Here is a 14,052-nt window from a genome sequence, read left to right on the forward strand (position 1 = left end):
TTATTGAAGGAATCATCCCAATGCATATTTCTAAAGGAAGAAAATACATTTAAAACAAAATTTACAGACCCCCATAATGTCAAGAAAGTCTGGTTCTAAGCCAGTTTGCATATCCATGTTGCTGACTTTTTTGTTGTTTTTGTTTAGCCGAATAACTGATTTTTTGGAGCAAATATTGAATATTATATATCGATATGTTTTATCATTCCTGTATTGAACAACGAATCTTTTGCTCCAGGAATTGTCACAGACGAAGAAAGAAGAACCCAAAGTGACGATGCCTTCAACTCTGATGCATCAGGCGGCGGTCTTGCAGGATCCATCTTGAAGAATCGCAGTGGTGGAGCGAACACATCATCTCAAATCACGGAATACAACCGCAATACTAGGTGTGGAGTGCTTCTTGGTTTTTTGTAATGGTTTTCTGTAATGGTTGAGTGTCACGCAGTCATTATGCCATTCTGAAACCATTGAAATATAAATCGTTGCACTGATCTGGGCCATTCGAGATAGAAAATAACTTACTCCCTTTGCTGCATAGCTGGTGGCGTTTCTTGTACGTTTAAAAATGATAGCGTTTTAGCCGTGCTTCCACGTTTTTTAACCTTTGAAATATGGAACGAAAGTTTGGACTTAGGATCCGAAAATTGTGACTTTTCTAATATTAATTTAAATAATCTAATCAGCTTCATTTACCTTACAAACGTGCTTTAGCTAATGACTAACATGCAAATATTTAATGACGTAGACATACTCGCATCATACATATTCTAACTGACCCTGGAAGAAGAAGAATTGACCTTGGAAGAAGAAGAACTGTTCAGATTGGCTCTCGAAACATTTTGACATTACTAGACCTTTCATGAGTATGTAAACTCGAAAACGACCGATCACCGTTACACGTGTGTGCTAAAGCATACATGAATAAATACGATCATGGTGCTTAAATTTATGTCTTATGTAGAGATGATTATTTGCTTGTAATTACAAGCCAATTTTTAAAGCAAAATATTTGGCCAGTATATCTGTATTTTCACGTTTGAATCAAATTAAATCATTAATTCAGAAAACATTGGAGTTTTTATAAAATCTTTTAAGTACTGTGAGGTGTACAAAATTAAGAATTGTATGATCAGAAGATCGTAGACCAATCATTTTCTACTGCATCGCCTTAGAATATCGATGTTGCATGCTTGAAAATTTAAAACCGAAGTTGTTAAACTTTCTTTTCCTGTAGAGATAACCTATGCATCGCGCTCAGTGGACTGTACTGTCTGCTGGTGGTTGTGGCAGGAACAATATTTCCGATAGCTGAAATCTTTGCCAGAGATCCGAAACCTGCTCTCTTTGAGGTAAGTTATCGAGACCTGCTTCCATTTAAATAAATAAATAAATAAATAAATAAATAACAGCTTTATAGCAAATAGCATTATTTTCTTAACTCATTGATCTGAGGAAAAGAAATTTTGAATTATACTGTGCTCAGATTTAACGAGTGTTTACAGTTTATGGCACTGTCAACTTTGCAGAAACCAGTCAATGGCAATATTTCAATAGTCAGTATGAAAGAAAGAACTTCAGAAGTGGCATGTATAAATGAAAATGGAAGTTGTCGAGGGTCATTTTCTACACTATGTATCTTTTCTGAGGGGCAGAAAGATTCTTATTTGGGGGATTTCATCAATGGATATTTGTTATGTCGAAATGTTAATTGTCGTTGAAAACTTAGTGATTTGTATTTCTTATTATTTTGTTTCATACAAGAGGACATAGTTGAAATTCCGCACAGTTATATTTGCTAAGTTGTTACAATTGCTACATTTTACCTGTTTGTTACTATTGCTACATTTTGCTTAGTTGTTACTGTTGCTACATTTTCAGGACACTGCAAGAGCTATTTCTTCAAATCTTTTCCTTTATTATTTGCCTAGATTTTTCCAAATTTCATTGCTGAATCACGATTTAGAAGAGATGACTGCGACGTAAGAAGATTCGTTCATCTGCATAATCTTTGGATTAATACTTTACTTTGCTATACACGTATGTTTGGATGTGACTATTACTATTTTTTGCAATTTTTGGAGCAATGTTTACAACCTGATGACAAAAGAAAAGACTTTATCTCAAGATTCCCATTTTTGGCGAATCTAACTTGAATAAACAGTGATTTAAAAATAATGTAAATATACGTCAAAAAATAAAAACAAACAATTCATACAAGGACGAACATGAATGATAGCTACGACTTCTATGAAATAAAGTTTTTTGTTTCGAAGTCAAAGAAAGCAGTTTTGGTAATGTATGATTTACTGAGGAAAAGTAAGCTTGTGTACCATTTCTAAGTGTCAAGCAATATGCCGTTAATCATACGAGCTGTTTAGGACTGGGTTACTGATTTGCCTTTACACGGTATATAGTTTCTTTTCAAAACTAATTTCATTTAAAGATGTTGTTATACCAAGCTTGGTATGGAGATCGTTGAGATTACAGTGACAGATTTTTATCCTTTTTGTAGATAATTATGGAATAATTTATCATTGAGATTATCTGTTAAATTTATGAGACTTCCGATGATATACATTATTTTTCTTAAATCTTCTTTTCCCCCTCTCATCTTTCCCAAAACAGCATATTTGATAAATACCATACCACGAAGTCATCGTGTCTATCATTGCTGCAGACACACGCAAATTAAAGGGTTATATATTATCAGAAAATGTGTCTTTATGCAGGGGTTCTACATCTATCTCCATATCATGAGCATAGCTTTCCTCGTTTATGCTTACGCTTACCTGCTTCGAATTCGGACACTACCGAAGCAGAGACATAAGCGATCCAGTACACCATCTGGACAAGGAAGGCGACGGAAGTTAAGTCATGAGGGAATAACACATCTGCACACTGGAAATTTCTACCTCAGACTAGGTGCCGTGTGTAAGTATTTTTATTATTATCCGGTTCAGAAGATAAATATAAAGCAAATGAAAATCACAAATGTAATTGAGTCGTAAAATATGATGTTTAATTGCCTAATTTGTTGATAAACTTATGAGTATAGAAATGGCTCAATAATATTTTTTATAAAATATCTTGAGCAAATAGTGATTGTATAAAAATGTTATATAACATTATTGTTACACGCAAAGGATCTCACTTCAGAGCGAATCAAACACTTGAAGCTCAAGTTTCCCCTATTTCCAGGAATCATCAATACATCAGTCATTGTCAGCTGAAAGGTTTTATAATGCCACAGTAATTTCTTCAAATCACCTAATGACAACACATCACGAAACTCTTAATAATTTCACACTTACAAGGTTTGTTTTTTTTTTGTTCCACGTTTGTATGGTTCATCACTAAGCTTTTCCAAGTCGAATATTAGTACTTCACACCATGCAACACAAAGCACGACACAAACATCTAATACAATGAGTTATTCCTACATCGATCGATTAGGGGCCCCGTCCTCGTTTGTTCGAGTCACGGTTTCGGCCAACTTAGGTATAAGAAAAAGCTTGCAAATAGCTTCCTGTGTGTCAGTGGTTCTTCGCTGTGTTTCTCCCCGGTTTTTCATACACCAGATAGACTTGCTGTCACGTATAGCGTATCATGTGCTTAAAAATCTTATTAAATCTACCAAACCAAAAAAAGAACAAACATCTCAAATTACTGCCCTTGTATACCTGACAATTCCCTAAGTTACCAAATTATAGGAGGGTCCAATTTGTTAAACTAATATATGGCTTGATAAAGTCTTATGAATACTATACATCATGACTTCCACGTCCACTCCTAGAAATTTACTAATTACTCGGTTTGAGAAATATCTTCCCAGTACTGACTGCCCATAAAATCTTAACAAAGCTAATAATGAAGACGTAAAAACAGATAGCACACACCCTGTTTTATTACAGTGTTTTCAGTTCGTATACGCTTTAGTTTGTAAAATCATTGTCAACATCATTCAGTGTTTTCTCAGGTTGGCTCGAAATGTTGCAAGTTGCGCCACATTTATAATGAAGCAAATTCTTGTTTATCCATCAGTTTATCTGAAATGGTGACATTAAAAAGTAACACAAAGAAAATATTTGTGTAGCGCAGTCTTTAAATGATGGTAATTCGGTTTAGTTGTCAGGGCAGTCAATAAAATGATAGTACGTTTAAACCTCGGCACGGATTACTTGATCACAGGGGCGTTGCTACCATATAGCAAGAGTATGCAAAGCATAGGGGCCCACACTATAGATTAGGCAGGGCCCATCGGTAAGATTAGCATAGGGGCCCGCATATATTGGATATGCCACTGTTTGATCAGATATCACCAGCTCGCACCATCAGGCAGTAAAGGGCTCAGTGAGGGAGAAACTCGCACATATAAATCTTGAGACATTGGGGAGAAACATCGCTAATTGACTATACTCGCTAAATCGGCACAAAGTCTCTCTATTCCGCCTATATCTATATTTACTTAATATAGATATTACAAAAATGCGCAAATATTACGTAGCATGTACATATTTGTAAGGGTTTCTAATCTAAAATTTCAGAACAAAGAAATCTCCATTAATGTTTGCAGATCACTCTTTCATTGGTACTATAATGAGAGTACTTCTGTCATAATACTAGATGGCAAAAGCTATTATATCAAACAGCATGTATAAATCGTATTCTACCTTGCATGTGTATATTATTCTCTTCTCTGTGTATCATGGGAAGAACATGCTATATGATACATCGATACATCAAATGGCACTGAAATAAGCTTAGGAAAGGTACCATATTATTACAAGAATAATGTATAAAAGTAATGTTCAAAACATTTGAAAACAGTTTTAACAGAACTTTCACATTGACTTAATAAAATTTCTAAGCAAAAGGGTGAAAAGTTGTACCAAAAAAAGAAATATTGTAAAACATTATCTTGGGGTGGTATATTGCGAAATAATTGTTCAGTAATGATTTCCGAGTAATCCAAGTTTGTTTATGTTGTTTATATATCCAAGTAGTTGTCTTAAAAATATTTCAGTCCTACATTATAACAATATATGCAAAAGATTGTTTTGGCCGGAAATAAAGAGTATTTTATTGTTTATATTTTCTTTTGCAAGCTTCAATTTTGATTCATTCTTTTTCCATCAGTTTTTGGTATCGGCAGTATGATTAAAAGCGGCCTTCATTTTGGAGAGTTTTTTGAACTGGACTCAGAATCGCCTTGTAACCACGTGCTACATGGCATCAGGCCTTTACTTCACCTCTGTTTCACCTTTACACAGCTTTATTTCGTCTTTCTCAACTCTAAGGTAAGTAGAGTGTTTAGTCTTTACTGCAATGTTTGCGGTAGTCTTAAGATTGGCCCGCGTTATAAGCGAGAGAGCCTTTGTGCGTGCGTGTGTGTAATTTAGCTTTAACAATTTTCAGTTATATCGCTACGATGTCTGCAGTGTGATAGTTTATAGTGATGCCTAGCACTGGGGCACCATGCCGCACATGTATCATGATATCCCACCCGGTCACATGATGCTAGCACCAGGCCTACCAGTCCTAACACTTACCTCTTAGTACTGAGCACCTAGCGTTGCACCTGTTAGTACTATATTAAGTCTTTGGTATGATCCGGTCGGCGTTCGAACCCTCTCCCTCCTACATCTGAGGCGGACGCTCTAACCACTAGGCCACCGAATCGGTCTGAGAGAAAGCCTTGTACTTTGAGAGGCTGTAATAAGACTATGTCATCGAAGTGCATAAAACACGAAATATGGTATTTAATGCTTCGAAATCATCTTGTAATTGGCAATGAGTAGCCCAAAACTAAAATCAAATGAACAATTCTTAAGTGGCAATAACTGGACAATATTTTTCCACAAGTTTAATGGGATTCATGACGATGTTCGCATTATAAGAAATGCAGTGGTGTACTGGTCGACTTTGTAGTGAGAGATCATTTGGCCCATTATGAACTTCTGTACTGACTACTACCATACCGATTTGTCTGTACTGACTGCTACCATACCGATACGTCTGTACTGACTACTACCATACCGATTTGTCTGTACTGACTACTACCATACCGATTTGTCTGTACTGACTACTACCATACCGATTTGTCTGTACTGACTATTACCATACCGATTTGTCTGTACTGACTACTACCATACCGATTTGACTGTACTGACTACTACCATACCGATTTGTCTGTACTGACTACTACCATACCGATTTGACTGTACTGACTACTACCATACCGATTTGACTGTACTGACTACTACCATACCGATTTGACTTCGGCTTCAATCTGGCATTTTTGGGATTTAGCATTTCCTGGTTATGTTCCACCATACAATTTTCAATAACATTTTTCATGGGTGTCATTCCACATTGTTACGGCTTATAAATGGTGTTATTGATTTTTATTTTTTTTAAAATCTTTTTAGGATGTAAATATATTCCAATTCCAAACATTATGCATCAGGTAAAAACATGCATAACTTCGTTAATAGATGTGGATGTATGCATCAGTATATCAAATGTAGTTACAAAAAGTAAAAATCTTAAGGGCGTCTGCGTGGTTTAACGCGGTCGCCTTTACAGATTACTAACAACAAATCACCTCTGCATGAATTCGAGTTTTGGCTCGACCACTGTGGAAATGTGCGAAAGCTTGCCAGGAGGTTCACGTGGGTTGGTGGCTCTTCCTCAAACAAATATCCTGGTGGCCATGACTAGCCGACCATGTGCTAAAACCCCATGAAACCAAAATAAAATTAAAAATCTTGAAATATGTATAAGAGGACTACCGTAGCGACACGATGTTCAGTAGTGTTCCGTTATAGCTGTTAACAGGGGCTACATTTATTATAAAACAGTGAATTTGGCACTGAGTATATATATATATATATATATATATATATATATATATATATATATATATATATATATATATATATATACGTCACTGCAATTAAAATGCCGAATAGCTGTTTGGTTTTGTATCAAAGCCAGTCAACAGGTACCAGCTGCAATATATTTGGCTGAACAGAAGGACGGAGAAGGGGGTGGGGGGACCTAGTCCAGAAACATCACTGAAAATTGGAATATTCTCATTCTGATGAACCTCCTCAGAAGCAGTTGGGCATGCGCATGTTTTTGTATATAAAACAAAATTTCTTTTTGAAAAAAAATGTGTGTGATTCTTATTTTTATCGTAGCTTTAACAAATTTTCAGTCATATCGCAAAGATGTCTGCAGTGTGACAGTTTTATAGTGATGTCTAGCACTGGGGCTTCATGTCACACCAAGTCATATTATCCTGACACCAGGCTGACCAGTCCTAACTCGACCTCTTAAAGCTGAGCGCCAAGCGAGGCAGCTGCTAGTGCCATTTTTTTTTCTTTTTGTTTTAAATTAATGGCTTTACCTCTAGCTCATTTGAGCTAAATAATACTGTTATCTTTTTATTTCATCAAGCCAACGGTTCTTTCGAGAACTGATATCTGTCTGTACACCTGTTCTAGGGAAATTGTTCATTTTCATGTGATTCCTCGATGATGCATATAAGCCAATAATTTAAACTCCCTTGATCCGGGAATAGATACAGAAGGTAAATGTTTATCAGGCATCTCTACAAGACAAGAAAGGGTGAGGAGCAAATAGATGAATGATAAATCTGATCAAGCTTTTTTTATTTACACTGTGGAGACCAGTACGCATGGAATCAGATTCGTATGTCTTCAGGAGTAGGAAAAGTTTATTGTACGAAAGGTAACACTGATGCCACATAATAAGTACACAAAATATTCTGATAAGATCATTTCATATTTTCAATTAACGTTTGTGTCAATTTACAGTAAATTAAACTATCTTTATTATGAAAATATTGCGATTTTGAATTTATGTGAACAAAAAATGTGGACCCGTTTCCGTCTTGCTTCATGCATTACACGTCGTCGGTCGCGCACAGTTCTCCACCAACATTTGCCAATTACAACCGTCCCTAACTGCAGTACAAGTAGCAATTACTAAAGGCAGTATCGCTGCATGAAGGCCATAAATTATATTGATCAGCTATTCAGGGTGGTCATATTTTTTTTAGATCATAGGCATTTACATATTTATCCAACAGCGCTCGTTTAGTGCGGTATCAAATTCGACCGGAAAAACCCAGTAGGTACCCGTTTCTGGTTTGTCGAAGTAAAACTGATAACGCTCGCCAGTGTCACTCTGTGGCCTAACTAAAAAACAACATTTCCAATTTTTCATACTGTCTCAACTTGTGATAACAGAACTGAATGGTTATAATAAAAGAAAAGTGTAATGACCATTAATTGGGCTTATACCCAACGTCGAAACGACACAGAATTCAGATTATTCATTAGTACCGTAACAGTGTTCGTAATTTCTGAAACTAACACTTTAAGAATATCATTTATGTTTCCCAGTAATCAAGGAATATATCATTTCTTTTATCCAAACATGCAAATCTTATTTTGTAACAATTTCTGAAGGACTTTGCAAGTTTAATGATTTCGCAATGTGCATGATTTCCAGTTCTTCACTTAACGTTTATGACCTTAACAAAACAGTACATACACTACATGGGGTGTTGGTCACTGTCTTTGAGAAACAGCATGGCAGAGAATTATTAAGTGGGCAATGGTCATACTATTAAATAATGAAGGATGAAAAATGTAACAGTAGTTATAGTCGGAACTAGTATGTAGAAAATTGTTATGTTTATTTTCCAGATGCGGATTCACAAATATAAGTACCTTGCCAGATTTGGTTTGATGCACATGATTGCCACAAACCTTTGTGTGTGGATTGAGAATGTGGTGAGAGAGATATTAAGGGAGCTTGCCACCGACTACAAGGCACAGACAACCTCAACGAGCGGATTGATCGACAGTACGACTAAATATGATCCAGCTTCAGGTAATGTACCGGGTGCAGAGATCTCGAATATGCTTTTTCCCGGTAGCTTTGATTTCGTCTGCTAATGGCGTGGTCAGTGTTACGAGACAGTTTGCTAGGTATTTAAAGGCACATCAGCACATCATAGGCTTTATCTTGCTGATGAAATTTGGGTAATGCGTTTTTCCCACAGGAACGCTTCGGCGAGCAGCCCGGTCTGGTCTGTACATGATTCGAACCCGCACCCATCTGGGCGTGAGTGCAGTACGCTAGTTATTTAGCCGACACAGCTTTCTATTACGGGACTAGGTTAAGACTTTGACATACTCACATGTAGCGTAGAATTGTATAATCCTAATTGTTTTATCAATCTTGACTTGGTCGAGTCTCGACGTAGCGATCATTTTGGCGTCCAAGTGCGTGTTCATCCGTCCGCCTACATCGCAGATAGATTAAACTCAATTTTAATGCTTCCTATGTGGTTTGTACATTTGTCTACAGTCACGTTGCTAAATATCTGGACAGGCTGGACACAATGGCTGTGGCCATTTAGTTATTATTTATGATACTAGTTTGCGTAATTTGGTTGAAATGGCAAGCATTATCATTCTTCCTTCTGAACACAAATAATGACTCCAGTTTTCACGGTTTTGTTAATCAACAGGGTAAAATATCGTGATGGTTGTGACCTTCAGTTAAATTTGCGTTGTTTCCAGGGCCGGATTTGGGTCTTCTAGGGCTCTAAGCACTGAAAATATTATGCCCCCCGCCCCACTTACAAAACGTGACACTAAAATAATAAACAATATTAAAAGCTAAAAAGGCGGGAAAATACTAACGTTGACCATTCCAAATCAAAATGGTTATATATAATTCATTCAATTTTACCATCAACAATTTTTTTCTGGTGCCCCTTTTGTCTGGATCCCTAAGCGTGTGATTAGTATGCTTAATGGGTAATACGGCCCTGGTTGTTTTGCTTGGTGTCTCCTTCATCAGCAGGGTTATGGCCCAGTTGTTGCACAACTCTAGGGACGCACGTACGTACACATGGGCGGGCAGTAAGTATAATTTAAATCACGATAGTTGTTGCATCTTTATTTTTCCTACCACCCACTGTGCGCCTAGTAAGCGTAAGGGGGAGGGGGTTGGAAGGTTGGCAGTCGCATTGACTCTGGTCTTAATTTTGTTTTTCTGATTTTTGTTGAAAACGTTGTCATTTATTTTAGCCTGACTCAATTTGCAGGAAATTCTAGTGGTAGCAGCTTCAGTTTCACGTACCGGAAGATAGACTGTCAAAGCGGCTCTATGATGGGAGAAGTGGTGGACATATCCAGCCCTTACTTGTATCCATGTAGCATTCAGTACAGCATTATCTGCACAGGTCAGAATTCCAAAATCACTGGGTAATTTACTAAACCTCTGTATAAATTAATAAGACGCTTAATGACACATGTTTTAACATTGTATTAGGTGCATTTGTTAACACTTTGCATTTGCATTTATTTTTTTAACTTTGTTAGCTGATGAAACACGTTGATTTAAGATTTATTCAAGGCAAATATTTATCACATCCATGTAACATTTTAACCAATTTCTAAATTGATAAACAGAAGAATGTATTTACTTTGAAAATAATATTTACTGTCCTTCAACATTAACCATTGGTTGGTTGAACATTGCAAGACAAAACATTAATATTTCCAAAGAAGTTTATAATATTGCTTGTTTGCTTGCCGTTTCAGGTATATTACTGGTGATGTGGTACAGGGTGGGTCATAGGACGGAGAGGTCAGAGATCAATGATCGGGAAGAGAGTGAAAGGGTCAAAAGGTCAAATGTGGACTGTTCGGGATCAAGTAGAGGCCTATTCAGCGGAATTATTGTCCTTGTTGCCGTGGTAATAATTCTCATCACGTTTTTTGTTCTTGCGCGAAGTAAAGAGTTCATAGACACTGCTATCAAACTGGAGCAGTTTTCTGAAATATCAGTGTTTCTGATGGCATCGGCAGCTGTTGGACTAGCTTGCCAGAAAATGAGGGTGTTAAGACCCATAAAAGAATTTTCAGTTGGACTTGAAGAGAGCTTCATAATCCTGTCGCTTCTGGGTGTGTACGGTTTCTGTATGGTCAGTATCGTAGCTGCGGGTTTTGAGGCCAGCGAGACGAATGGAATGCTAATAATCTTAACAAACTGCTTGCAGATGGTGCAGACGACATTACAGACGATGTTTCTGCTGAATTTCATGCATCGTGTAGCCTGGAGGAGAGAACAAGAGAAAGATAAACCTGGCAGGGACTTTGTCACTTTTCTTCTGATCTGTAACATAGCCCTGTGGGGTCTAGCACTTTTCGAGGTAGAACAGTCGAGAGCGTATCCAGTTCAAATGAATTTCTATGGAACAATTGTTTGGAACATATTCACTCATCTGTCAGTACCGCTACTAACTTTCTTCCGTTTCCAGTCCACTGTGTGTTTTGCAAACATTTGGAAACATACCTGGACGCCATTATACAGATTTTAGAGCAAGTTAGTCCACGATAGAAGAAGACTACGTCCTCGTAAGTGGATACTCTGCAATACTCATTTCGTCTTAATAGTGGTCAGCTAATTTACTGTTTATCGATCATATTTAAACAATGTGCCATAGAAAGATGGTGATCGCAAACGCCTTGAGCAGATGAATGTGACAGGAAAGATAATGACTGCAAGTGCCTTGACCAGATGAATGTGCCAGGAACGATAATGACTGCAAGTGCCTTGACCAGATGAATGTGCCAGGAACGATAATGATCACAAGTGCCTTGACCAGATGAATGTGCCAGGAACGATAATGATCACAAGTGCCTTGACCAGATGAATGTGCCAGGAACGATAATGATCACAAGTGCCTGGACCAGATAAGGTCATGTAATTACGGAATATGAAAAGTTGTTGGCAACTCTAATGCGTGCGTGTATTTTTATATTTTAGGGCGGTGATTCAAAATGAACGATATAATACACTGTAGCAAGCGGAAAGAATCTTCAAGTTATTTTCTGTTTAAAGATAGTCTTCATTTGCAGGAGATAACGTTTTTCTGCAGTTTATGTACAGTGTTTTTGAAATCATTATGACCACGGATGAAATAATAACGCGACAACTAACTGTACTTTTGATAAGTAGAAAATGAAGAGTGACAAAATTGTAGCTCAAAAATGTTACTATGTAAGGTTTAGAATTTGGTCGCAAGAAAAACAGTGTTTTTGTAGATGTACGTTGACTGCTTAGGACATTATAAACAGAAAGAAATCAAGCATCTTTATTTTGTATTACGTCGGGACCGGTTATGAATTAGCTAACAGGACGAAAGTACAATAAATATTTTCAAAAGACAAATGTTTACACATGTAATGACATAATTTGGTTCCTTCCCCTTTTGGCAATCAAACAATCGCTTTTATCAATTTCCGTTTCTTCCCTTTGGTTTAGCTTTGGTTGTACGTATATTTGATTGTACATCAGAATTATTCGTCACAAAGGAGAAGACTTCATTGTTAAGTACGCGTTTGTTCTTAAATCTCAATTAAGTTATAAAAGAACTCAAAGTTGCATTGGAAGAAACTTATTTGTACTAACTACAAACACGATTTGTACTAAGTGCAAACACGTTTGGACTAACATGGCAGCTAGGTTTTGATATATTCGATATTACACGATCTGAGAACGTATGATGTGATATACTAGATAATACACGATCACGTGATGTTATATATCGAAGCGAACAAACAAATATTTTATATATGCCTATCTTTGTAACAGCAGTATTTCTTTTTAAATTGTAATGGTCCTGAATATAAATGGCGTGAAATTAAGAAATCTTTCCTCTTTTGATGTTACGTTGGTAATTTTTAAAAAATGTTCCTACGACTACGACTATTAACGTTTACGTGCGAGAGAGAGAGAGAGAGAGGATCAAGGAAGACGATACGAATTTGTCAGTGTTGTAGTATAAAAATAACACAAGATGTCTCAAGTTCTTTTATATATGCCATGTTTTATTCAGTTACTACTTTTAGTATTTTAATTGTATATACGTGTCTTGCTGGACATTTGTTTTAAATTTATCCAACAATCCTACTGGTCACAGGGATTTTCCATGTGACACTCATTTAAATGTGTAGAGCCTCGTTTTCGTTCATCTTTTTATTATTTTTTTTCCTTCATTTTGTGTTTGTCAAAAAAGATATGCCCGTTTTATTATTCTTCTAACTAGTCAGTTATATATAAAAACCAGAAGCATCTAATCTATTGTTTCAAACATTAGTCAATAAAATTCTAATTGCCAACAAATATGTTAAATACTAGTAATTTGTATGTCTCCAAAGTCGTTATTTCATATAGGATTGGGGGGTGACGGTCACTTAGGGTTCCATATACTGATGTAGAAGATGTACGATAAGTATCATAGTTTACAACAAAAAGGAACGTAACGTATTTACCCCCACCCACTCACCCCATATAACGCGAAACCAGCCACAAACAACACAGCGGATCTGCCATAGAACAGCGCGACTCAGATTACCTCTTGTAGCCTAAGTTTAATGAACTGTGTATATAGTATTGTATGTGGTGCATTGTAACCACATCCAGCTGGCTTGGGGGTGCACAACACTATTTGTGTGGTACAGTGTATCTGCATCCTGCTAGCTTGGGGATGTGGAATTAGCCTAACATGCCCTTTCGTTAAAGGCGACGAATAAAGGCAAAGTTTTGCCCCTGATGCATCCCGTGATTATATTTCAGCCGAGAAGGTCATGAATTCATAAAAGAGCGCGACTTATCGAGAAGATCTGACTTTGAATTTTTAAGACTTTATCCATGTTTTTTGTGGCCTTCATGTTTGATTTTACGCATACTTAGGACACCAAGACTTACTCTGCACCTTATAACCAAGATTGTGCTAATGTGCCGTTAAACACTCTACCTACCTCCTATTTTGTGCAGGTCCGTGATGTAATTAATGAATCGAGCTTTACAATCCTACCCGTTATGAAATCACGCTAAAACAGGCCTCCAGGGTTGTCTACATAGACAACATTGTCCATTCCTGTTTGACCCTATAAACAATTATGACTCCATAATCCCGTTCCCGTGTTAAACCTA

At 36.8% G+C, this 14,052-nt stretch overlaps 1 protein-coding gene across 1 annotated transcript in view; it reads left to right on the forward strand.

Annotated features, from left to right (window-relative positions):
- The window catches only part of LOC149800319 (proton channel OtopLc-like), a 30,169-nt gene extending 17,094 nt beyond the window's left edge, over positions 1 to 13,075 (forward strand). Inside the window, exons 3-9 of the mRNA XM_089959907.1 lie at positions 239 to 389; positions 1,238 to 1,352; positions 2,733 to 2,934; positions 5,140 to 5,300; positions 8,742 to 8,928; positions 10,154 to 10,291; positions 10,653 to 13,075. Coding sequence (XP_089816033.1) covers positions 239 to 389; positions 1,238 to 1,352; positions 2,733 to 2,934; positions 5,140 to 5,300; positions 8,742 to 8,928; positions 10,154 to 10,291; positions 10,653 to 11,431 — 1,733 coding nt within the window. The 3' untranslated portion in view covers positions 11,432 to 13,075. The remainder of the gene's footprint in view (positions 1 to 238; positions 390 to 1,237; positions 1,353 to 2,732; positions 2,935 to 5,139; positions 5,301 to 8,741; positions 8,929 to 10,153; positions 10,292 to 10,652) is intronic.
- The last annotated feature ends 977 nt before the right edge of the window (positions 13,076 to 14,052 follow it).

Source organism: Sinohyriopsis cumingii, chromosome 5, assembly GCF_028554795.1.
Source record: "Sinohyriopsis cumingii isolate HCF-2022 chromosome 5, ASM2855479v2, whole genome shotgun sequence".
Classification (NCBI taxonomy): Eukaryota; Metazoa; Mollusca; class Bivalvia; order Unionida; family Unionidae; genus Sinohyriopsis; species Sinohyriopsis cumingii.